This window comes from Poecilia latipinna, unplaced genomic scaffold (genome assembly GCF_001443285.1).
Source record: "Poecilia latipinna isolate Pla-1442-1.1 unplaced genomic scaffold, P_latipinna-1.0 Scaffold8, whole genome shotgun sequence".
In the NCBI taxonomy this organism is placed as follows: Eukaryota; Metazoa; Chordata; class Actinopteri; order Cyprinodontiformes; family Poeciliidae; genus Poecilia; species Poecilia latipinna.
The window spans coordinates 576,911-602,332 of NW_015112624.1; the positions used below are offsets into that span (position 1 = coordinate 576,911).

The window sequence follows — 25,422 nt, forward strand, 5'->3', positions numbered from 1 at the left end:
GAGAGAGAGAGAGAGAGAGAGAGAGAACATACACTAAAAAATTTTATGTTGTTGTATTTTAAGCAATAACATGTTCATTTTCTTATTCAAAAAGAAATTAAAATAATCAAACAGAAGAATCGATCACTTAGAAAAGTGTAAGAGTGACGTGCAGTGTTAGTTTTACACCACATGATGTTTTCCATGGACACCAATGAGTTTAATTTTGCCAAAATCTGACCAGAAAGCAGCTGGAGACACATTTGTTCAGATTGGCTTTTAATCAGTTTTATTTAGTTTCATGTCACATGTATGTTGTTTTATCTCTCCTTCAGTTTTACCTTCTCTGATTTTATATTTCGTACAGAAATTTGTGGTTTCTGACTTGTAAAAAGTGCTACATAAATAAAGTTTACTTACTACTTTTGAACTGGTGAACTACATGACTTTTGTCGACTTCACATTTTATCACAGAGCATACAGTCATGAACTTTGCGGTTGCTGTGTGACAGACCGAATATGTGTTTCCTCTCAGTAATAACGAACACGGATGCGCAGCCCTCACTCAGGCGGGAGTTGGGGACAAAGCGAACAGCAGGCTGGCCTTGTCTTGTCTCTTCAGCTCTGACAGATTTTTGTTCTCGAATGCAGCAGCAGGTGAAGCTGTCAGACCTCCACCCCAGCATCCTCCCTATTAGTATTCTGTTTTAGGGCGGATTTCAGTGTTAATGATTCATGTTGCTGCTGCTGGTGCTGCTGTCTCTGCCAGCATCAGCCCATCCCTCTGCAGATTTATGAAGCTCACAACATGACTAAGTGGGAAAAAAAAGCTGTCAGCTGAAGAATAGTTGCCATCTAATGTATTTACAGTCTCAAAGACGCTGCGGGTGTCAGATTAATCTTTGATCCTTTTCATTTTTTCGAGATGAATTAAAACTTCAGCGAGCGCAACAAAGCACGGCTCACGCAGATCGACAGCTAGCTCTATGATCCTGTTGATGCTCAACTGACTCATAATGAACCTGTCGGATATCACAAAGCTCACATTGTCTTCGTTTTCTTTCTTATGATATGAACGCCTACTTTTAGTGTCTGCAAAAGCATCTACAAAAGAATTGCGAAGGCTTTTGTTCCAAATGGGATTGGGAATCTTATTTTCGGAAAGCTAATTCCGCATTAAGCAGTTCGCTCTGTGACGAAAATCTACATTTTGTGGGATAACTTAGGTCTGCATGAGCAGAAGGGGACAGATTCGAAGAGATATCAGCGCCGGCTGAGGGCACCGAGCGCCGCTCTCTGTTGTGCAGATCTGCAGATTAGTTACAGACTGGATGTCTGGACATGAGGGCTTACCAGGCCTGGGATTTCCGCCTGGACATGCTCTGCCTCAGCCACTTTGAGTGTGGGGTCAGGTGGTAGATCAGCTGCCTGCAAATCTTATCAGAAGACTTTATGGTGTCCGCATCCTGCGAAAAGGAGAGCGAGGAATTAAAAAAATGAAACAAAACAAAAAAAAAAGGGAGAAGGTTGAAGCAGTGAGAGGAGAAACAATCGTTGGAGCTATCGATGCAAAACTTCAATTCATTTCCACGCACGTTATCTTTCACATGAAAAAGAAGGGGGACAAAATAAGGTCCAGCGTTATCCTCAACGCCTTGAGCGAGTGCACAACAAAACCCAATTTAGCCGCCTCGTTGGAGCAGGAAAATCTAATCACATGCAGGGGAGAGAAACACAGGAAGTGCGGCGAGGAGGAGAAATTAAACACAGCTGTGGGTGAAAGCTGCAGAATTTAGGTTAATATCAGTGCAGGAGACACTGGAGGCCATCTATAGGCACACCTGGGGAGGAAGATGAGAATCAAACTGTGAAATAGATTCATCTTTTATTGCAGAAGCATAATCTCATGCTGCAAAACTTACAATATAACCTTTAATTTCAGTGCAATTATCGAGTCAGGAAAAAACAAAAACATCCCTCGTCGAGGAACCAATTTTAAAATGCCTGGCCCAATAATTGGTAGCTTTAAAATAAATTTAACAGAAACATCTTGTATTTATGTCTTACGCTTTGATGTTGATAATTTTTTTAGGAATTGTGAATAAAAAACACTCGACTTTTTGTTTCTGTTGGATTAACTGCCTGACATATTGGGGTCACCGTGTCTCCATGACAACCGTTAGACTCTATTTACAAGGCAACTGGTTGTTTTGGAGTGATGTCAGAAACGAGCCTTTCCTGTCCAACCATCAGAAAGGAAAACATGGGGTCATCTGCTTGAGACTTAATCAGCTCAGATGAGAGAAAGACTCAGATGGGAGCACACACTCCAGGTGGTTTAGTGTGAGACGAGTGGAAACTGTTAGGTATGGCAGAGGATCTGTGGTGCTGAGGGTCTGTTTGTTAGAGTGCATTACTATTACACAAGTGCATCTGATTTTAATCCATTGAAGAGCTCTTATTTTAAAACATAATCTCTTTAACCTAATTCAATAGAGATGGTCTATTTAGCTACGTTCATGCAGAGAACAATAAATACAGAAACGGTTCTTCAGACATAAAATGCGCCACTAGTTTTGTTTAAAACTCTAACTCCTTGTCAGGATTTTTTTATTTTATTTTAAATAAGAGCAGATGTGAGGGAGTGGCATCTACTGTGGACTCACTGGAGTTTGGATGTTATGAATAATAAAATCCAGGTTATGAATAATGACGTAGGATTGTGTTTTAAAGCTGCAGTATGAAACTTTTATACAAAATACGTTATAAAACATTTTTTTTTTAGGATTGACTATGTTGTGACAGCATAATATGAATCGGCCAATCTATGAAAAGATTAGCCGGTTCTCCCTGTGCTACTATTGCCGTCTGAAGAAATGCACTGCTGCCTAACACAAACATCCAATCAGAGCCAGGAGGCAGGTCTTAGTGCTGTCAATCAACCTTGTGAATATGCCGCTAAGTATATTTAGGGGCATATTGAGAAACGACTAACTGTTAAAGAAAACCATGTGGATGCTAACTAGCCTTAGCACCCATGACATGGCTTTGCTGACGGGGAGAAGCTGTGTCGGGCTGATTGACAGCGCTAAGACCCGCCTTTGGACTCTGATTGGTTGTTTCTAGTCTGCACTGGGAGCACTGGCGGAAGGCCGAGGAGCTCGATTTTTTTTCACAGATTATATGTCTCATACTATACTGTCACAACACAATGGCATTTCCAACAAATATGTAGAATTTTTTTTACATACACTGAATCGGTGGAAATTAGCACCAGACCTACAGCCTGGTACAGTGCATCTTTCCTTTTAATGTATGTTACTCATTATCCCTGTTTTAAATAAATTAAATCTTAAATTGTGAGCAACCTTTGTCCATGGCTGCCCCAGACATCAGACCAAAGACTAGCTTGATCTAGAGAGACTGTTCAAAGTTCCTCCTCTGTCTCTAATCCAACCCTGTAAAATATTAAAGCAGATGACTAAGCGCTGTCCTACTGTTAAAATAAGTTTGTACAAACACAGCCAGCAGGGATATTTTTCATCACTGAGTAAATGCACTCAAATTAAAATGCTGCATTTTTCAAATTGATTAACTGTGAGTTTCATTTTCTTTCCTTGCGGCTTGATGCTTTCAACTTTTCCTGTGTTCATGGATCGCTCTATTTTTGGGTTTGAAAAAAAACACAGACATCAAAGAGAGTAACCCGTGGTGCACAGCGAGGAGAAATGCAACATCCGTCTGCAGGAAAGAAAAAACCAGCCTCAGATTGGATTGTTTCTCTAGCCGAAGAACAGATTATTAATAAAAGTAAATGTCTCATGTCGCGGCGCACACGGGGCATACTGACCTTCTTAGGACACTGCATCTCTCGAGCCAAGCTGAGCAGCAGTTCGTGTGAGATGGGATCCACCAGATTGAGGAAGGCGGCGTTTTTGTACAAGATGTCGTTGAGCGAGGTGCCCTCCAAACCCAGGTCCTAGGGAAGCAGGCGAGACAAGAGAAATGAGGAACAACACAGCCACAGTGAAAACGTGACCGGACCAAAGCAGGTCATGACTAACACTCTCAACGCTTGGCCTGGGTACGGGGTGAAAGGAGCGGGGCTGAAATAGGTGCCTTCAGGGTCGGGGAGGGGAGAGGAGAAAAGGAGTGCTTTCCTTTAAATATTCATTAAAAGAGACAAAGAGTTTTTCATCTACAGTGGACAGTGAGATCTGGGGCGGCATGTCAGCGGGAATGTTACCCGAATACAGCGCTAAAAATACCATTAGACAGAAGTAGGATTGGGCGCTTATCGTATCGTTGATCATTTATTGTGATAAGTTTCTTATCGGGATAAGATTTTTGATTTATCTTTGTCACAATAAAATCACAATAATGATGTTTTAAACCCCCTAAACCTGTCTGTATTGTCAGGATTTTTACAGTTTTTCTCCACTGTTTGCTTAATAAAAGTGTGTCAATAAATATCAATGAAATCTCCCTTCTTTATGTGAGTGCTGACTAAGGCTGGACAATAAATCAACAACAATATATATTGAGACAGACACATGATCAATATCAATAGATAATACGTCTGATAGAATTTTCAGTAAGTTTACTGAATATCTAGAAGCGCTCTGCATTCTGGGAGATGTAGGCAGAGGAGAGGATTTAGCTGCTCATGCTCTCATAGCGAGCTAAACAAGGCAAAAGCCATCAACTCACTGCTCTTTGATTACCTAGCAACAATCTGTTGCTAACGTGAGCAGCAGCAGTTCCAGGTTTCACCACCGTGCCTCATAACTTCTTAAAAACACAAAATGGTGTGGAGTGAAAAGTTTGGCATTATCTCAGTTATTTAAAACAAAAAAATGGATCAATAATTGTTGATATCGACCAATATGAAACGCTGACATGGCAATATGTTTTTCAGCCAGTGTGGTCCAGCAGTGCTGGTGTTCTAAAGAACCGTAATGTTTTTCAAGAGTAATATTTGTTTTTGTGGGACTGTAAGTGAGTCATAGACTTACAGTTACCTAATAAAGAAGTAATAAACAGTTCTTATTGCCACTTTTATAGTACCACAAAATGCTGTGATAAAACTTAAGTCCATGTCGCCCACCCCTAATCAGAATGCTACCCTCACTCATAACTCGCACTAACTCGTAATAATTTGAGTCTTTCAATGATGAATTTGAACAATTCTTTTTCCAGGTTGGATTTTTTTAAAAACCAATAATGCAACCACCATAAATCTGACTTTATATCCGACCAAATCCTCCTCTTTCACGGTTTTATCAACATGTCCACGTCGTTGTGCTGCTTTAATGAGAGAATAAAGCCTTTGAGATCATCCATGCAGCACGCACATACGTGCACAAAAGCATCTGCATAGATTTTCTGCCCAGCGCATTTGGCATGGATTATAACAGACAGTCTGAGTGGGCGGCTGGCAAGCTCCCCTTTTTTAACAAGGGCAACAGTAAACACAGACTGAATCCAAAGCGGAGGAGAAGAAGAAGCTGTTGCCCGTCTGAGAAGAAAGGAATAAAAATATAACCCCCCCTCCTCCATCTGTCCGTGTTTTGACACGATCAATTGTCATTTGCAAAGCGTGACATGACGGAACAAATCCTTTTCGCATCTGCAGGCAACACTCAGATCTCTGTTTCCTTCCTGGAGCACAGTGAACACTTCTGAGAGCAAAGTCTGTCATAAATCCACTGACAAACATCATAATGTAGAGATAAATAATACAAAAAGGAACAGATTATGAAAAGAGAACGAGGCTGCATGTGTGTCCCATATGTCGCATGGAGCCCAGCCAGTTTCTTTTCTTCTTGTCTTAATTAAGGAAGTGCCATTTTTTCCCCTCCCCGGTATGGAGACTTCAGAGTAATTAATACAGCATTGAGTGGCTAAAACGCAGACCCAAACAAATGAGATCCCCACGGAGATGCTGCTAGGTCTGGATGCACCTACTTATATTTTAATGCAACATGTCAGAGCAGGTGAGAAAAGCCTTTAAAAACAAACGTCTAATTAAGATCTACTCTGTCACTGGATGCTGCCTATTCCATGTCACAATGGCTGGAATATGCAGCAGCAACTAACATCAAATGTAAACAGAAAAACTAATAAAAAGAGCGGGGTTGTTTTTAAATTACGTGTATTTTACAGGTTTGTATAAAGCGTACCGTTATTAAGTGAAAAGGCTGCTTGTCTTCTTTCAAAATAAAAGAGTGTGTTGTGGATTTGATGCCTGAAAAGTCAGAAAATCAAATGCCAAGAAGATCTCTGAGAATATTAGTGAACAAAAAGAATCACAAAGACCAAGAAACACAGCAGACAGTGCATGGGGGAAGCTGTGGAGATGTTTAGGGGCAGCATTAGTTCACAGAACAACATCCTCAACTTCGGAGATTTCACAGGAAGTGGAAATCCATCGTCAGAAAGTAGAGAGAGAACAGCACAACGGGAAACTAAAAAACAAGTAATATAGACGTAAAATTGTGTTATGAAGACTTTCTGGCATATATTATGATAAATGTAATGATACATCATCTCTAGAGCAACAACATATGCTGCTCTAAAAATGACTACTTCAGTACACCAGTTACACGAAGTAGCGCACTTGTATCTTTAAGTAATAAATAATAACTGAATTCAATCATGTGTTTCAAATATATTGACAATTAAAGATGATGGTAAAAAAGACAAAGTTAAAACAGCAAAAGTACCAAAAAGTAGTGTCAGATTTTGGGGGTTGCAAACACCATTAGCTCAGTGTTATCACTCTTACGGTTTATATTTTTATAATTTTCTGCCAATGACAGTAAACGATAACATAAATGCCCATTTATACTTCAAAACCTGCCACCTGAGCTGACAGGCTGGGGTAGGAGAGCATTAATCAGAGATGCAAAGGCCCGTGGTCCCTTTGGAGGACCTGCAGTGACCCACATGGTGGTAGCTGCATCATGCTGTGGGGATGCTTTTTGCAACAATTTGGGGGGTGAGGGGGAATGTTTCTAAATGCGCAAAGCAGGGAGAGCCATGCAACACAAGACCTACAGCTTACACAAATCCACACCACACTTTTCAGACTTGTATTTGCAAAAACCTCGTTCCACTCACCGATTAAGTGCTAATCTCTCAAACAAAATACACTTATGTTTGTATTTGAAATGTTACAAAATGTGGAAAAAGTCCAAGAGGCATTACAGGCGAAATTACTTTGTAAAAAAAAAAAAAAAAAAGACACACAGAACAAAGAAAGTCTATGCTGCAGAGGCAAGGACAGCACTTAATGTTTTGTTTTTGTAATATTACTTCTGTGACCTTATTCCTGGTAGTAAAGAGTAAATATAACCTTTAAAGAAGCATTTGTTTTTCTGTTGAGGTAAACAAAGCCGCAGGCAGGGCTTAAATTGTCGCAGCGGAGGGAGATAGCCATTAAATGTGGGGAAGCGATAAAGAGGGCATGTAGCTGTAATGGCAGCATTAGAACAGCCTGAGGAGAGACACGAGTCTGTCTATAGAGGAGGAAACAAAGGCGCGTACGCACGGGGGTCGGCGTGCGCGTGGAAATATCCAGAGCCCATCAGCCAGGGAGAGAAAATGAAATTAGAGGAAACGCAACGACACACACACACACACACACACACACACACACACACACACACACACACACACACCCACACACACACACACACACAAACACGGCGTGCAGCTTGACCGACTATCCTTTCGAATCTCGTGTCAACGCGCTGCACATCTTACCGCGCTGAGTCACGAGAAACGGCATGTCACAGGTACGCTGCTGGGAGAGCGGCCTACTTTATAGGCAAACTAAACAGAGAGGGGTGTGGGGGGAGCAGAGTGACGGTCAATGCCACACAAAGAAAGAGGCCAGAGTGGAGGTGAGTTAGGGTCAAAGGTCAAAGGGATCAGGAATTGAAGCCCACCCCGGATGACAGCCTCATATGTAGTTCAAACAAAATATAAAACATGGTCTAATAGCTTTTACAACAGAAAAAAAGATGAAATATTCCCACTGCATATTAATCGTGATATTTTTAATACTTTTAGTTCTCATATTTTTTTACGCAACAGAGACGTGTGGCAAAATATCAACTAAACACCAGTTAAATTTAGTCTTGGATGCACAGAAGGTCTTAGTTTTTTGCCCTTCTGCTGTTTATGGTGTAACACTAGGAGTAAATGAAGCTGGCTAATTGGTTGGCTGTTTCCTCTGGTAACTAGCCTGCAGCCTGCTGCTTTACCAACATGTAGTTTGAGAACATTTGTTTTAAAACAGCATTATCACAACTACATGCGTGAATGGCTTTCATATGATGACTGTCAATGTTTTTCCTCATTGGGAACGTTTCCAAACAGCCAAATACATGTTTCATCCAGCTGACCAGCAGCAAGGAAAATACAGGAAATGACGAAAAGAAAAAAAAAATAGTTTAATCTAAAGCAAGACAAGGAAAAAGAAAACAACAAATGATCAAAACTACAAATCCAGGAAAAACCAAAACCACCCAAGACCCTGGCACATTACTAATGCAACCAAATCTGGCACCACATTTTCATTGGATTGTTATCTGATTTATTGACACAGATTTCCTGATCTTATCCACGGATCTTATCTGCCTCCACACAGCTCTGAACATCAGCCCCTGTCCTCTTTTGCTCTAAAGAGCGCTGACTGACAGACCCACCCACCAGGTGCCCTGGTTGACAATAGTCGCCCCACTGTTACCAACTTACCAACTCTGTCACTTTATTTACCAGCTTTACAGACCAAAGGTTAGCACTGGTCAAAACTGTACCGCAATAGGCATGTCATGCTTTTTAAAAATGAGTGATGGGACAGAAAACTGCCATCGGTGCGCTCCTTGATCAGACTCTTTAAGAGTAGTGGAAACTTTTAAAGATACTGGTAGACTTTGATTCCAGTAACTGGCACATGCTTAATATATACTTATATTTTAAATTAGGACATTAATTACTTAATTAATGCATCTGTAATTTTGTTGTTGTTGTTGTCTTCCATAGTTAAATGTCCTTCATCTACTCCCACTCTCTAACATGAGTGCAGCATAATAATAATCAATCTAACCAAATCCGTGCCCCCCAACTGCCCACCCCTTTAAAAAGTTTCTGGAAGCGGCCCTGGCATGCACGAGACTAAAAGTGTTTAAACATGCCAACATCAGCCCCTCATCTGTTGCTACTTAACGAGAAAAGGACGCGTGGTGGTGAGGGCACCTGACCTCTCCGTCCCCTCCTTTACCTTCCTCAGCAGCTTCAGCACGTCGGTCGCCTGCTCGATCCTGCGCTCGCGCAGCAGCTTCTGGATCTCCTTGATCCACGCCACCCTCCTCATGTAGGGGCTGTGGTTGGCCCTGCGCAGCATCCCGGGCAGCTTGTCCGACTTCAGCATCAGAGCAAACAGAAAGTCCCCGCCGCCGCGGCCGCCCCTGTCCCCCTCCCCGGCGCCTTCCTGCAGCCTGCGCCGCTTTCTGGAGAAATTCTCGTTGTCCAGGCTGCTTTGTCTGCTCAGTCTGGAACCCATGGCGAGCCGCGCGAGATCGTTGGGCGCGCGCAGACGGCGTCTTTCTTTTTTCGAGGAAGGGATGCAGCTGCGACAGTGTTACCAGAAGGACAAACACATGACACAGCCCCGGTTCCGACGCTCCTCGTTGTGTTCCGGGTAAACAGCGCCGAGCCGTCTGGAGCTGCTGCTTGTCCGGGGGCAGAGTTTCGACAAACAAAATAAATACAGAGCGGCGTTTTACGCATCCGGCCCAGAGATGCTCGCTGGGCTACGTGCGGTACGTGTGATGCCTGGGATGATGAGGAGCTCCGACTGCTTCATCCTCCGCTGCTGTTAAGGTTTGTGTAATGTGGGGCGTCTGACCAATCACAGCGTCTGCAGCCCGCTGAGCATCCCTTTAAAACCCCTCGGTGCTTCACGGCAGAATACGATGGCTGAACTTGTCAACATTCAGTTTGTTAACGCGAGACACACAACAGCCAACAACGAGCAAAAGTTGTACTTGTTTTTAAGATTTAAAATGGTTTTCTTAAATGTTGGAAGCAGAATCTGGGGGAAAAAGGTTTTAAAAACTTAACGAAGGATACAAAAAAAAATGACATTCAATAAATAAAAAACATTTTTGAAGAAATTTTGATGGTTCCTTTCATTTGGTGCGGACAGTCCAAAATGTATGGAACTAAATTGGGAATATAGTTTGTTCAAAAATGCAATTTTAAATATTTTGTTTCAAATCTTCATTTTCAGTTTCAAAATAATTTTTCTGTTTAAATTTTTTTCTTCTTTTGAACAAACTTCATGGCCCCAATTTATCTTCTTATGAATGCTGTTATTGCTGCGGGTGCATTCATCACTGATGAAACTGATCACATGACCTGCCTTTGCTTTAGCTGGTGTATTAAAACAATTTTATTTTGGAAAATATCTAAGCTTTATTTAAAAAAAATTAACAATCCTTTTTATGCTAATTTAGTTGTATTAGAACTGTATTCTTCTTTTGCATTTATTCAACCTGTGAACTGTTTACTTTTATTTTGAAAAGTATTTGTAAACTTTATTTTGAAATAATTTTTTGTTGATGCTAATTGAGCTCTATTAAACTGACACTTGTAACAGTATAATTCCTATATTCATGTCCTTTTTATACAACAGCAGCTTTTGTTTAAGATCTTTGGGATTTTTGATTGTTTTTTGTTTTTTGCTGCAATATCTTTAAAACAGGAGGACTCTTATTTTGAAGAACATCTGTGAGCTTTGAAAGCTTTAAGTTTTAACTTCTCCTGTCAGGGACATAACTGGCACATTTTTTTTCTGGCAGCAGGTTGAAGAGGGATAACACATCAGCTCACTTTCTGTCAAAGTAAACTTATAAAAATACTGGGGCTTTTATTTTGAAGAATTTCTGAGCGCCTTATTCCTGGGTTAGTTCGCTTAGAACTGTTAAGGTTACATTTCCAACAATTCAGCCCATAACATACTGAAGGTTTTATTTTGAAGAGTTCCTGTGAATCTTATTTGGTAATGATTTATCTCCGTCAGGCAATAAAAACCTGCTGTTTTCTTTTCTGTATTTAACCTTTATTTCACCAGAAAAATCTCACAGAGATTAAAAATCTCTTTTTGTTAAAGAATCCTGCCCAAGACTGGCAGCGAAACATGGAGGTTACAGAACATTCACAGCAAAAAAACAGGAGAAGTTACCGTCATTAATAAATCCATTTAAGATTCCTCAGATGACTCCTTCTCAAAATTAGTAAGAACAGCTTTAAAAACATTCAGTGACAACAGCATCTTTAAGTTCACGTCTTTCTGCATCTGGTTCCAAGAAGATGGAGGAGAGAAAAGATTTATTTCTACGTTCAGTTCGGACGTTACAGCCAAAAGTGAAAATATCCTCTGGTGGACTTACTACAAACATCTTGTCTTTTTTTTTTTATTATTATTTTTTTTTTTAGGTGTGGTTGCTACGGTGATTCCAGTCTTTTTCTCAGATGCAGGTTTAAAATCACACAAAATACAAAGATTTGCACCAAGAGCTGTTGCTAACCGTAGATGGTTTCGAGAAAAGTTTGAAACCATTGAATGGCAGAAAAATCTGGTGCTTACCTATTGAGTGTGTGTTTTTTTTATAGTACTAATGCTTTTTATGAAAATACGATACATTTCCAATTCCAGGTCAAATAACACTACAGTCTATGGGTGGAGTTCTCTCACCAGTGCTTTTCTCACCTTTTAGTTCTGTTAGGCACCAACAGGTAAATACGTGGCAACTTGTTCAGACTTTTTCAATTTTCAGTTCAGATGAATAACAGGTGTCACCGATCCAGCCTTCAAAAAGGCTAAAAGTACATCTTATTACCAGCTGTTGAAACAAGCTCTGCGCTCTCCCACCGGCCATTAGATAAGTAGGAATTTCTCTTTTGGGCAGTCCAGCTGTCACTTTGCTTTTATACAAGCTGTCAGATCCAATTTGCTTCTGTCAGTGCTCTTTCTTTGAGGAACTTCCATGGTCCAGTTTTTCGCAGTCACTCTCTGGATCACTATCTGTTTCCATGGGCCCACACTGAGAGGGGGGGAGGAGGGGAGAAGCGGTGCCCCAGGGGGGGCTTCAAACTACAAAGTAGACGGCTATCAGTAATTTCACCCGCCTCTTCAGCCTGGTTCTATTTGTAGCTCCAATCCTTGTGGCTTAAAGCACTTTGATCCTGATTTGACCTTATTCTCTTCTATGATTCAAGCTTACCGTTTTTGGTCTCCAGCACCTGTTTCTCCTCCCTAAATATCCCCTGTTGCTCACTTTCCTCAAAGCTGTGTTTCTACAATGACGTCCTTTCTAAAATGCTACTTATTAGCACCAACAGATCTACAATTATGCAATATTTATCAGACATTCCTGTCCTTTTTCTTCATGTATCATCATTGCTTTTTCTCTTGCGGTTCAGGTTTTACTTTTTTTTTATAAACCAGTCCAGATGTGGATCACCAGGATATGAGTGTAAAAATTATTTTAATCACAACGCAGTCAGTAAAAACTGTAAAGTTTTTTTTCTCTTGTCTTCCAGTGGGAAAACCCTCTAGTGGCAGAACAAAGTATTACAAAAACAATAAATTTGATAGAGACGTCTCTTAAAGAAACTCGTTTTCCTTCTGTCTACAGTTAGAGAATTTATCTCCTTGTGCAAAAATACTTGAATAATTCACATGATAGTGAAATTGTAATATATGTAATGTAAACATGATCTAACTGCTTTAGTTTAAAACGTAACGACAGCAGCATCCTAATGATATTAATATAATACATTGATTATTGCACTGATAGACGGCTTACAGTTTCTATTTATTGTTGATTACTAATTTAACAATGTAGCTAGGCAAACAGCTACATTCACACAATTTAATAAAAAATTAAAAGCAATTTTCAAGAGAGAAATTACACATTTGACCGCTCTGAAGTTTAAAAAGCTGAAATGAGCTGGTTATTTTAGCTATCTGCTGATATTTGCATAACTTCTGTCAGAGTGATGATATCTAAAAAGACCTGAATTTATCTTACAAGTGAACAGAATATGAGCCTTCATTCAGCCTGCTGACTGGCAGTGATCAGCAGCTGGTAGAAAAAGGAGAGTGGGTTCTGCTCAGTCCAACACTTTCTCTATCATTTCTGATAAGAACAGGAGAACATATTAACAGAGCTTTATAAACCTTTCTAATCTTGAGACTAGGAACCATAATACGTTTTCTCCAACACATTTTCACAAAATCGATACCTGACGAACATTTTTAACCAGACAAGTCCATCTGAAAATCCAAATTGCACAGCATTTTATCAAAAACAGCTTTGAAGTATATTTTCACAATGTCGTTACATCGGTTTGAGTTGAACGTAAATCTTGCATCGCTGCAGAAACGACACACATTTCTCTCAACAGAGACGAGTTTGTGTGTTCTGGCTAACACGTGGCCCCGTTTCCAGCAGTTCTCCTTCGGCTTCATTATCTAAACCCATTAGGTTGTCGGGTGGAAAACATGAGCATGCGGTAATGACATTTCGAAAGGACAACAGAAGAAATCAGGTTTATGAAAGGAGCACACAGCTCATGCAGAATAATGGGACAACTGGAGGCAGCAAAGCATTCATGCCTCAGTTGCTTATATGGATTTGGATGCTGATTATGAGCATGATGACCTCAATTTGACTCTTTTTGAGTTCTGCACACTCAGCCCTAGCCAACATATTACAGTAAAGCAATACCACTAAAAAAAGACAATATTTCTGTAAGTCAGATCTGTGCTACTGGGGATTTATGTGTAATTTTTTTATCCCCTTACAGTCAAAGGTAACAACATCTCTGAGTCTGGACGGGGTTACAGGGACTGGGATTCTAGTAAAACATGGTTTGGAGTTCTTGCCCACAAACAGAGAGAACTTAAAATGTAAGTTGGCCTACCTAAACTATTCCAGGAGCATATCGAAAACTCCTTGAGGAAACCAGTAAATGATCCAGAAAAACATCTAAAGCACTGCAGGGCTCATCCGCCACGGATAAGGCCAGCGTTCATGACTTCATGACTCACTTGCTGTAACTGATGACGCATGACCGACGCTTTTATGGCCTATCGCTCATGAATGCATGGGTTAACCAGCAGTAAATCCACCACTGAACGGTTCAGGCAACACAAAATAAAGGTTTTGTGGTGGCCTATTCAAAGTTGGAAGCATGAATCTGATTGAGATGTGGAAGCATGATATTAAACTGGCTGTTCATTCTCGAAAACAAGCCAGTGTTGCTGCACTAAAACAATTTTGCATTCAGGAATGGGCCAAACTTCCTCCACAGCAAGGTGAAAGACTTATTTATTGGTTTTACTCTGATGCCTGATGGGAGTTTTGGCCATGAAAGACAACCTGTTATTAACTGCAGGAGGCGTTTGCTTTCTCACACAAGTCATGGTTGGTTTGGACAGCTTTTTAAATAAACATAAATCATAATTTGAAAACTGCATTCAGTGTTTTACTCTGGTTCTCTGTTTAATCTTTGGTTTAATCATCTGAAACATTTGAGACAAAAAAAAAAAAATAGCAGAAAACTGTAACACCTCCTTCACACCAATATCTGTACTATGTTGCCATCTATATCCTGATGTGATAATGCGGTTTCAAAACCCAGCTGCTCATCACTGCTGGTATATAAAACACAGCCGAGATAACAACAGAGATCCTGTCATTAACAGCCCAGCAGCTGACCATGAAAACACGTGACATCACCTCCTTCCTCCTCTGCTGCCGCCGCTGAGTCCCAGCTGTTCATGTTGCTGTGGCCGGTTCGTGATTAAATTTTGCTGCTGCACGTACAGGAATAGAAGAGCCAAACCCCCACACACACCCTTTTTTTTGTTGTTGTGCATAAACAAACTGGGGCAAATCATGGTGGGAAGAGAGACAGAGAGAGAGAAAGACAGAGAGAGAGGGAGAGAGGTAGTGCATCCTTCCCAGTTAATCCCAAAGAAAACCTACAGTTGTAAGTGTCCAGATCTGGGGATAAAAACATGTAGATGTTCAATCATCCAGGGACAATCACGTGCAAGAATAGTTAAGGAAAGCTTCTGTGACCTGCTGCAGCAGCGCTCAGTAATGTGATTGTCCTCTTTTGTAATAATTCAGCTGTGACTGCTGAATAAACAACGCTGTTTGAACCTGAGAGACGCAGAACAAGATTAGAAGTGATTCGATTTACAGCCGATCCGCAGCTGGACATTAATGACCATGTCAGCAACAGGGCCATGCACCGGAACAGCTGACGGAAACGGGGTGCGGTGACGGCATTCACACCCCCTGTATGTTGTTTTACATTTAGTCAAGCCTTAAACTCCATGACTCTTCAGCACAGGTTTGAAAAGTGCTTATATGAGAATTGGGAGAAAGAGGACGAAGGGTTCCCCAAAAAATCTTTACAAATAAAAACTTGAAAAGGGTGGAAAGCATTTTTACTCATCCCGGTTGAATCAGTACTATGTAGTACTATGCTATTGGTTTTCAATTGGATTTAGTTCTGGACTTTGTCTGGGCTTTGGCTGCATGTCTTGACAAGAGATTCTCTCAACTGTGAGAATTCAGGTTTTTTAAAAAAAATAAAAGAAACACACAAACACAAGGACACTATGACATAAAATCCCAGTGAAACACATTGAAGAGTTTGGTTGTAGCATCACAAAGTGCAAACAGCTCGGGTTTTTGCTTTTGTAAGACACAGCGTTAGCTGCTGAACGAACACATGAAGATCACCAATCACAGACTGCAGAGTCAGGACTTTAAATAGATCACTCTCACCTTCACGCTGACAGGCCGTGGCAGACTGATAGCAAAGTGAAATGGAAGGTTGGATGATTTGGGAGACAAACCCCAAGAGTTTCACTCTAAAGAAATGAGAGGAAGGCATCCATCACTTGGAAAACTCGCGTCATTATCTGAGAAATGATGGATTAAACAGTAACTACCTCTGATTTTTGTGAAGATTTGATTCAGCAGGTTAGCTTTTGGAGCCCATCTTCAATTACAGGGTCGTATCGAGACAGAAGAAAGTTTGCAATAACTGTTATTTTCCCATATTTCGTTATCCGTGATCTTCCCTCTTGAAGCACCCAGCGGGAACACAGCACATGTTTAACAAACACAGTATGACGGTGAGCTAACACCTGAAAAACATGGATGACACACCCAGTGGCTTAAGCCAGACATCTTTAACACCTTACCATTACAGCTGATGCTCATTCAGGCTCTGGTCAGCTCCCGTTGTTTCTCCTCGGCTTGATGTTGTTTTTTTTTTTCTTTTTACCAGCCTGTGAAATTTAACAGCATATCAAAGGTGAGCAAACTTAAAAATTATGGGGAAAAAAAGAAATAGTCTGTGGGTGAAACTTTACCCACCTGAGCTGCAGGTCTGATGAAAGCGGTCTGATGATTTTCTCAAACAGGAAAATGGTTGGGAAGTCCCTGATTGCTGGTGTGGTGGTCCTTCTGGTGGCCACCGTGAGCCTGTTCTTGGGGGTCTTCATGGGCTTAGGGAGGAAAAACACACCTCCCCCCTCAGACTACTTCTACTCAAAGGCCGCCGTGGCTGCTGATGCAGGAAAGTGCTCAGAAGTGGGGAGGTAAGAGCAAAGCCCGAGCACATATGTTGAGCTCCGCGTGTGTGTGCTTCTCATCCGGTAAGTGCATTCTTGTGTTTCCAGGGACATTTTGAAGAGAAATGGCTCAGCTGTGGACGCTTCCATCGCCGCCCTGCTATGTGTTGGCCTTTTGAATGCTCACAGCATGGGCATCGGGGGAGGGCTCTACTTTATAATATATAATGCTTCCACAGGTGAGTGCATATCGCAGGTCAAGAGGTCACAAATGAAGAAAAAGTATGAGCGCTTTCCCATCACTCCCTGCTCTCTGCCGAACAGGGATGGTGGAAACAATAGATGCGAGGGAGACAGCGCCCATGAACGCCACTGAAGACATGTTTGGCAACAACACCAAACTCTCTCGCACAGGTACCGACTAGCTGTGTGCTCACAGAGTGTTTTCCTGCGACAGATTGCATTTTTGCTTCTGTCTATCCTCTTTAATCTCCAACAGCAAGAGACGGATTTAGGGAGGACATATTCTAGTCTTAAAGTTATCCATCCATCCAGCTTCTGAGGAGTACTCTGTCTTCTGCAACATTCCTGTCACATCTCTTGCTCTATTTATAATAGGATCGTTAAAATAAAACAGCAGAAGGTGTTAAATATATGCAAGCAACAGTCCCTTGTGTGCTTTTACTTTAATCAACAATGTTTGACAAAGACACGGCTTGTTTTTGCATGACAGGTGGATTATCCATAGCGATCCCAGGAGAGATCAGAGGTTATGAGATGGCACACAAACGGCATGGCAGGCTTCCCTGGAAGGAGCTGTTTGAGCCCAGCATCGCTCTGGCCCGTGACGGTTTCCCCATCGGGAAGGCTCTGGCTCACGCCATCTTTAAGAGCAAAGAATCCATTCAAGGAGACGCCAACATGTGGTGAGGGGGAACAGAAAGAGTTGGCTTTGACATTGTCTTAATAAGAAAAAGGAACAACTGCTGCATTGTGCTGTTAACGCGAATGCTGGGTTCATGCTGGGTTCATGCTGTTAGAGAAGGAGTTGATTAGTTTTAAACATTGGTTCAAAAGCCCAGTTAGAGAAGATAGTAGTAGGAGCCTCATCATTGTTCACCAAACGCAAATTTGAATTATGCAACAATCTGGTCAGAACCTTTTCCAACAGGAAAAATAAGATGGTGAAATGATTTTGTATAACAATGTAGGCTACTAGAAAAACTAGAGAGTAAATTTGAACATTTACATTAGCCTTTTAGCTGCTAAATGATTAGCTCAAGTTAGCTGTGCTCCCACTTGCACCAAAGAATTGCTCATAAAGTCAATAGAGACGCTTAACTATACTGTGCAACTTGAATTTTCACACCCAAACTGTTTGTCAATAAAAGTCTAATTACTATGAAGTTGTTGAGTTGAGCTACACAGTGCCACGGTAGTCAGCGCTCTCACCTCAAATAGTACAAAGTCCTGGTTTCCATCTCAGGTGAGGTGAACCTCCCAGTGTGACGTTTACTTGTTCTGTCTCTGCAGAGCACGTTTTCTACCTAAGCATTTGTAACTTCTCACTGGGTATCCAGCTTCCTCCCACGGCTCCAAAACATGCATGTTAGGTTAGCTAGACAAGTCACCAGTCCACACTGACTTCATTCAAAGTCTGGATGCTGAAAATCATTAGCTAAGATGTTAGCTAACAGTTAGCTAGTTAGAAAATAGTTAGCATTTGATAGTTTAATCGAGCAAATGTAATATGTGGTGTGAAGCAAAGTCTTCAACCCAACCCACTACCCTTTACAGCATCATTTTCTCATCTTGCCATTACGTGTTTCATTGTGTCAAATAGGTTCAGTGAAGTCGTTTCAAGTTTAGTTTAAAATGGCGGTCGGTCAGTAATGATGAGGCTCTTTCTACTCTACAAACCAGGTCACAACGTTTTGAACTAATGTGTTTGTTTGGAATGATCCACCAGACTGAACCCAGCATTTGAGATGAAGTAATAATAACCCAGCAGTATTTTATGGGTAATAATCTGCATACACAGGAGCTTTTTCTCTACTGAGGCTTTGTGAGCTCAGCTGTTCTACATTTTCAGTCATGTCTTGCTGTCTCTAATTTTCTCTGTCTTCAGACACTTGTAACGTCTTTATTTTGTTGCTTTTTTTTTGTCATTTTCACAGCGAGGTGTTCTGTGATTCTGAAAAGAGAATCCTGAAAGAAAATGATATTGTTAAATTCCCAAAGCTGGCTGAGACGTATCAGAGGATAGCGGACGAGGGACCTGATGTGTTTTATAACGGGACCATGGCACAAAGCATTGTCGAGGACATCCAGGCGGCAGGTGCTGTGCTCAGTGTGTTTACTTTTAAAGTGAAAGGAAGAAGGAATTAATCAAAACAGACATAGAGAAGCCCTGATGAAGTTGCACAAAGTCTTAAAAATAGACCTTTTATTTGAGTAGAATTAATTACAGATAGGAGGCAGAGTCTCATTTTGTCTTCAGGGCAGCACTTGGTCTTTTCCTATAAGATTTCACAAAGTTGATGTACACAGAAAGAGCCATCTTTCATTTTATTGCAAACATTGTCCGGTGGTCTAACTTCTCTCTTATGTCTTCCTCTGCACATTTTCTAAAGGTTTCTGGTGTGGAGATTAAGACACCAGCAGAAGGTGGCTCATTTTATGTCTGTTGAACCATTTCTCTGTTGATTTGGTCATGTTTTAGTAAACTTCCCAATTTTGACTAATTTCCATGTAGAACCCACCTTTATTTTTATTCAAAACGTGAAGAGAAACAGATATACAACGTTACAGACCTTCAACAGTTTCCATGAAGCAGTTTTCCACATATTCCTCTTTGGTTTTATGCTAAGTCCATCTTGAGGAGTTTGTTTGAGGACAGAGTTAACACTATCTGATTGGCAGTTCTGTAGCATGTCATGGCTGTTGCAAAGATTTGTTGATCCCAACATATTAACTCTTTGTTGCAATTCTCTAAACAGCAAACTTTACTTCTCCTACTATCTTAATTTATACCCCCAAAAAACAGAAGGCGAAGGTTTGCTAACTGCGTGTCCTCAGGAACTTTGAACTTAAATTTTATTTCTAAGAGATGACAAAATGTCCTAATATGAGATTTTAAAAAAATAAATAATAAATGTACTCAGAAAAAAGGTGGAATTTTCAACATTATTCTAAAGCAAACAATTTGCACAACACATACATCAAGAAGTAGAGTAAAAACAACTTGAAGTGCATCCTCAGCGCTTTCATCTGTGTTCCAGGTGGCATCATCACGCTCGATGACCTGCTGGAGTACCAGCCTGTGCTGAACGAGAACCCTCTGAAGCTGAATGTCGGGGAATACACCATCCACGTTCCAGACGCCCCCTCCAGCGGGCCCGTGCTGGCGCTCATTCTCAACATAGTGGATGGTGAGCAGGCCGGCTGAGTGCTTGGGCAACCATGCGGAAGAAAAGATGTCAGGTTTCCCTAGGTCATCCCGGGAATGTTTCCCCGCCTGCTGTGGAGGCAGAAAACACTTGCGCTTGCCAGATAGAAATGCACCCTCACCGCTCCATCTGTTATAGCAGGGAAGCTGCGTTCCCAACAACAAAGAGATAGCCTTGAAGTATTAATGTTGCATAAGGGAAAACTAGTACATACCTATAGATTCGCAACAATTGCAAGTTATGAAATAATTTCAGTAAAATGTGAATATTTAATGATATTTATGTAGAATGAAAAGCTAGGATAACACATTAAAAATTGTGTTTGTTGCTAGGAAATGTTCACAAATTGATAACTAGACTGATTTTCTACTTATTCCTCAAAATGAAAGTGATTCAATCTGGTTTAGAAAATCTATTCATCTTACACTTAAACTTAAAATGCATTTTCCACTGAGGGAAAAAGTTAGGACACCCCGACCTTCCAATAACTAGTGTTGACACCTTTGGATGTAACGCCTTCAGTTTACATCCATCTTGTAGCCATCTACAAGGAGATCCTTGTAGCCATCTCCTTGTAGATGGCTACAAGGAGACTCTCCTTGTAGCCATCTACCAGCCTTTGACTTTTGAAAGTCAAAGGCTGAGCTGAGAGAGGTTTGCGGGGTTTCTTGCATGTTCAGATTTTACGTTACTCTCAGAAACATCAGGGTTTAAACTTTGACTAGATAAAGAGCTTTCAAATCCTTTGTTTTTATCCAATTCTTGGTGGGTTTACCGATGGGTTTTGGGCGTCGTGTCTCCAAACCAAGACACTTTACAATTAGTGTTAGGACCTTTTCCTGGAATGTTGGGTTTAGTTTATACCAAATATGTCCTCTGTCCTGGTGTCCAACTATTTTTTCTTTAAACTCATTTGTCCAAGAAAAAACAACAACAAAAGTCCTGGTCCTAGTCTATGTTCTCTCCTGCAAGCTGCAGTCTGACCTTTATGTCTTTCTTGGAGAGCAAAAGTTTTCTCTTCACGCATCTCCCATAAAACTTAAACATCTAAAGTTTCTACTTTGATCAAATTGGCACCCACTCGCATATGAACGAGAGTCGTCTGTAGATTCTGTAATAACATTTTAGTATTTTTTTGAGACTTCCTTTAGCATTTTGTGGTCTGCTTTTATGGTGAAGTTTCTTTGTCAAAATATGTTAGAAAACATATGGTTTGATATGATTTTCTATGTATATATTTCATTTTCCCATAACTGCATAACTGTATGTTTCTGATTTTGCAGGGTACAACTTCACGGACACGAGTGTCTCAACAGCCGAGAAAAAAACTCTGACCTACCATCGCATCGTCGAGGCTTTTCGCTTCGCCTACGCCAAGAGAAGCAGACTGGGCGACCCGCGGTACCTCAACATTACTGACGTAAGCTCGCCCAATTCATGCTTTTCATTCACGCCTTTCCAATTTAACTGCAACATCTGCAGGCACAAGTGTTTGAGAGCCTCTCATCATCACTTCCATCTATTTTCCTCTCTAACACTGACTTGTTTTTTTTCTCAGCTGATAAACAACATGACCTCAGACTACTTTGCTGACGGCATACGGAGTAAAATTACGGATGACACAACACACCCGGATAACTACTATGAGCCTGAGTATTTTGTTCCAGAAAATCACGGCACAGCTCACCTGTCCGTCATAGCCGAGGACGGGAGTGCTGTCGCTGCCACCAGCACCATTAATCTATAGTGAGAGTCCTGAATGTTCAGCTTTTTAAGACTCTTGATTTAAATAGATAGATAAACAAAACCTTTCTAAGAGTTGCTTTTGCTTCGCAGCTTTGGGTCTAAAGTCATGTCTCGGTCCACGGGAATCATTTTCAACGATGAAATGGATGACTTCAGCTCTCCGTACATGACCAATGGATTTGGGATTCCGCCGTCGCCCAACAACTTCATACAGCCAGGTTTTACCAAATCAACCAATCACATTACGACAAACCTCAATGTGTTTTCTGGGCATTGTGTGTGACATACCAACAGAGCAGTGGATGATTGTGAGCTAGAAGAGAAAACAATCTTTTCAAGAAAATTCGAAAAGTCTGGTTTGAATTTGTGTACGGCCCCCTCTACCCTAGCACCCTTAAATCAAATCCAGTGAAAACAAAAGTCGCCTGATCTCAAACGGAGTCCACCTGTGTGAAATGCAATATCACTGTAAATACAACGGTTCTGTGGCAGCAACAGAGAAAACAATAGAGAGTCAACAGATTCACATAGCCTCAGGAACACAGCAGCAGGTCAGGGGTGAACTGGTGCAGAATGTGAAGGCACGGTTTGATGATAAAACAATTTCCCAGGCATCCGGAGACATCTAAAAGATGCAGTTTCTGACTTTGAGATCTGCAGTTGGACAAAATCCAAATAAAACACATAAATGCTTGTCGTTGCAACATGACCAAAAATGCCAATTTTGCAAGGCACTGTAGAACCACTTTGTTTCTCTGTTGCAGGTAAAAGACCTCTGTCCTCAATGTGTCCAACAATCATCTTTGACAAAGACAACAGAGTGAAGATGGTCGTAGGAGCATCTGGAGGCACAAAAATCACCACGGCTACTGCTCTAGTGAGTACGACTCAGCCGCTCTCGTCTCCTGTAGATTCCCACTCTGTGTCCTGCAAAACTTATGTAATGTGTTGTGGTGGCAACAGGTCATCCTCAACTCCCTTTTCTTCAACTATGACCTAAAGAAAGCTGTGATGGAGCCGCGAGTTCACAATCAGCTCAACCCCAACATGACGGTGGTGGAGCAGGGCTTCGAAAAGGTGAGCCAGGCGTGGACGCAGCGTGCAAAACGACAGGAAAGAAAGGAAAAGCTAGCAGTTATGATACAAAGTCAAACAACCTTTCGGTAACTTCTATAAGGTAAATCTACATCTGCTGCAAAATGTCATAGCAAGTTTAGCAACACTTTTAAAAAGGCAGAAGCCTAAAATGAACTTTCTCCAAAAGTAAATAGAACTTTATTCGGTGCATTTATGCAGCGCAACAAGTATCATGTATTATATTTAAGCATTTTTACATGGTAAGACTGATGCTTTAGCTTAAGATTCCCTCTTGAAATTTGAACTCCACTCTATGTCAAGAAAGATTTTGGTTGGATTTGCTCTCAACTGATGTTTTTTCTTTTGTACTTTTGCTTTTCTATTGTTTTGGTTTATTAACTTATTATGTTAAGGTATTTTGTAGATACCTATAAACTTTATCCAAATTTTGTCGAAGGATTTAAGAAAATAGTTTGAAGGTAAAAACACCTGAAGTTCACAAGTTTGATGAAATATCAAAATTAAATAAAAAGTATCGGTATCAGTATCGGCGATACTTGCCCTCGTTTTACTTGATATCAGATCGATATCAAAATATGCAGTATCGCACACCTCTAACATATAGCAAATATTCACACGCATATTGTGTGTGATAACAATATGTATGGTATTGACATACCATACATATGTGAATACATATTATATGTGAATACAATAGGGATTCAGAATATGCTTCATTGTTTTCAAAAACATTATTGAAAAAAAATTATTGTTTTCAATAATCCTATGTAATTCATTATTCGGTATCTGTGCAGAGCGTCCTGGAGGGGCTGGAACAAAAGAACCATGTGACCCAAACACTGAGGACTCCAGACTCCGTGGTCCAGGCCGTGGTTCGGCAGGGAGAGCGTCTCTGCGCGGAGTCCGACCCCCGGAAAGGAGGTTATCCAGCTGGATACTGAGCCTGTCCGGTTTACCTCAGTGATCAGTTTCCATATAGACTCTGACAGAAACAGAAAACTTAGGAAACTGCACCGAGGAAGGAAGCTATGTTTACACTACAGAGACGCTGAAACATGGGTACTGACTCAATCCTTCCACCTGTTTTTCGGCAAAACTTCTTACATAAATTATTTTATTTTGTGGTTTAAAGTAAAGTAAGATGTCGTGGCTAGCATAACTCTCGGATGCTGGTCAGGAAAATAAATTTTAGGGATTTAAGCTGACGCCAAAGGTTCCAACTGGATCTATTTTCAGCCGGACAATCACTTATGAAACACCGCAGCTGTATTTCCAACGAACGCCTGATGAAACCATGTCAACTTTTGGTAAGTTGTCAATACGGCGTTTTAACCTGTTTTGTAATGATAATAATAAAAAGTAATTATACTGTAACTTATGACACACTGTCTGGAAAAGAGGACTACAGGTAAAACGCTGCAGCGCTAGCAGGTCTGATAAGTCCAGCGCGAGGAAGTCTCCGGTGGTTCCGCCTTGAACCAAACCGGAAGCTCCACGTGTTGTTTTCTACTCGACAGTGAAGCTGTTATTTCTTCATGTTTCATATCGTAAAGAGGTTAAGTGAATGTATAGCATCTTCCGAAATAAGAAAACATTTGCAGATATATTTTTCTAAACATGCATTGTTCCTATGCTATGTTTTGTTGCCATGCTTGTTATTAAAACATTGAGAAACAGAAATATGCATCTCATGTGAGAACTGAAGGAAAACGGAGACTGCATTTCACACTGAAGGCATCATCATGGGACAGAGGTTTGAGCCATTAACATCTCCAAAAAGGTTTACAGGGCCTCCATGACGTTTCCATACAAAATTTCTATACTCTCCAGTTTTTAATGTTGTTATAAACATTTTCCAAATTGGGTTTTATATTTCTTTAAACTCCAAGTCAAACAATACAATGCTGAAGTTGGCTTCCTGTTCATCATTGTGGTAAAAGGTTATTTCAGGTTTTGGCATAGGGAAAATCAGCAAAGTTTTATTTAAAAAAAAAAAAAAATCTGGAATTTCAAATCGCAGTTTGATATCTGTAATATCTTAATTTGACAAAAAAAAAAAAAAAATCAGGAAAACTGGTAAATTGCAGCTAAATACCCAACTCAGAAACTGGGAATCTGGTTTAAAAGCAAGGAGCTAAAGGTCAGGAGGCAAACAACAAAACAAACAAACAAAAAAAACAGCAACAGTTGTTTGTTTGAATTTTGAATGAGTGTGTCTCTATCAGTGAGTTGGGAAGAAATCTCGAGTTGTGGCGAACCGTTAATAGTTATCCAACAGAAATAATAACAGAAAATATTTTGTTTTTATGAGTTTTTTTGAAACTTGACTTAATTTTATCTTGGAAACCCATTCTTTTTACTAGCATTTTATACTAAAAATAATCTTCCAGACTGTTCAACACTGTGTTGGAACAATAGGAGTGGTATTTACCTTTCCATTTATTATTATTATTATTATTATTATTATAGTAATTT

The 25,422-nt window shown here is 40.6% G+C and overlaps 2 protein-coding genes across 3 annotated transcripts in view; one reads left to right on the forward strand and one right to left on the reverse strand.

The window, feature by feature from the left end:
* Positions 1-10,133, reverse strand: part of lrrc75ba (leucine rich repeat containing 75Ba) — a 22,215-nt gene extending 12,082 nt beyond the window's left edge. Inside the window, exons 1-3 of the mRNA XM_015027882.1 lie at positions 9,269-10,133; positions 3,830-3,958; positions 1,333-1,445 (exon numbers count right to left, since the gene is read on the reverse strand). Of these exons, the coding sequence (XP_014883368.1) occupies positions 1,333-1,445; positions 3,830-3,958; positions 9,269-9,550 (524 nt within the window). The 5' untranslated portion in view covers positions 9,551-10,133. The remainder of the gene's footprint in view (positions 1-1,332; positions 1,446-3,829; positions 3,959-9,268) is intronic.
* Positions 10,134-16,497: 6,364 nt separating this feature from the next.
* On the forward strand, positions 16,498-25,310 carry ggt1a (gamma-glutamyltransferase 1a). Of its 2 annotated transcripts, XM_015027733.1 has the most exons (12): positions 16,498-16,681; positions 16,763-16,893; positions 16,979-17,068; positions 17,388-17,580; positions 18,832-18,992; positions 19,936-20,085; positions 21,387-21,523; positions 21,662-21,849; positions 21,940-22,067; positions 22,614-22,726; positions 22,813-22,926; positions 23,742-25,310. In XM_015027733.1, the coding sequence occupies exons 1-12, from the start codon at positions 16,509-16,511 to the stop codon at positions 23,886-23,888; spliced, it is 1,725 nt and encodes a 574-aa protein (XP_014883219.1). In that variant the 5' UTR covers positions 16,498-16,508; the 3' UTR covers positions 23,889-25,310. The 2 variants fall into 2 exon arrangements, with proteins under 2 accessions (XP_014883219.1, XP_014883209.1); XM_015027723.1 differs by having other exon boundaries at positions 21,387-21,849.
* Positions 25,311-25,422: the final 112 nt, after the last annotated feature.

Bases quoted from the DNA above. Each gene is read 5' to 3' on its own strand.
- ggt1a (XM_015027723.1), top strand. From the start codon at position 16,509: ATGGTTGGGAAGTCCCTGATTGCTGGTGTGGTGGTCCTTCTGGTGGCC. The intron at 18,993-19,935 runs GTGCTGTGCTCA...TCTGTGTTCCAG, and splicing joins CGAGGACATCCAGGCGGCAG to GTGGCATCATCACGCTCGAT. The intron at 21,850-21,939 runs GTGAGAGTCCTG...TTTGCTTCGCAG, and splicing joins ACCAGCACCATTAATCTATA to CTTTGGGTCTAAAGTCATGT.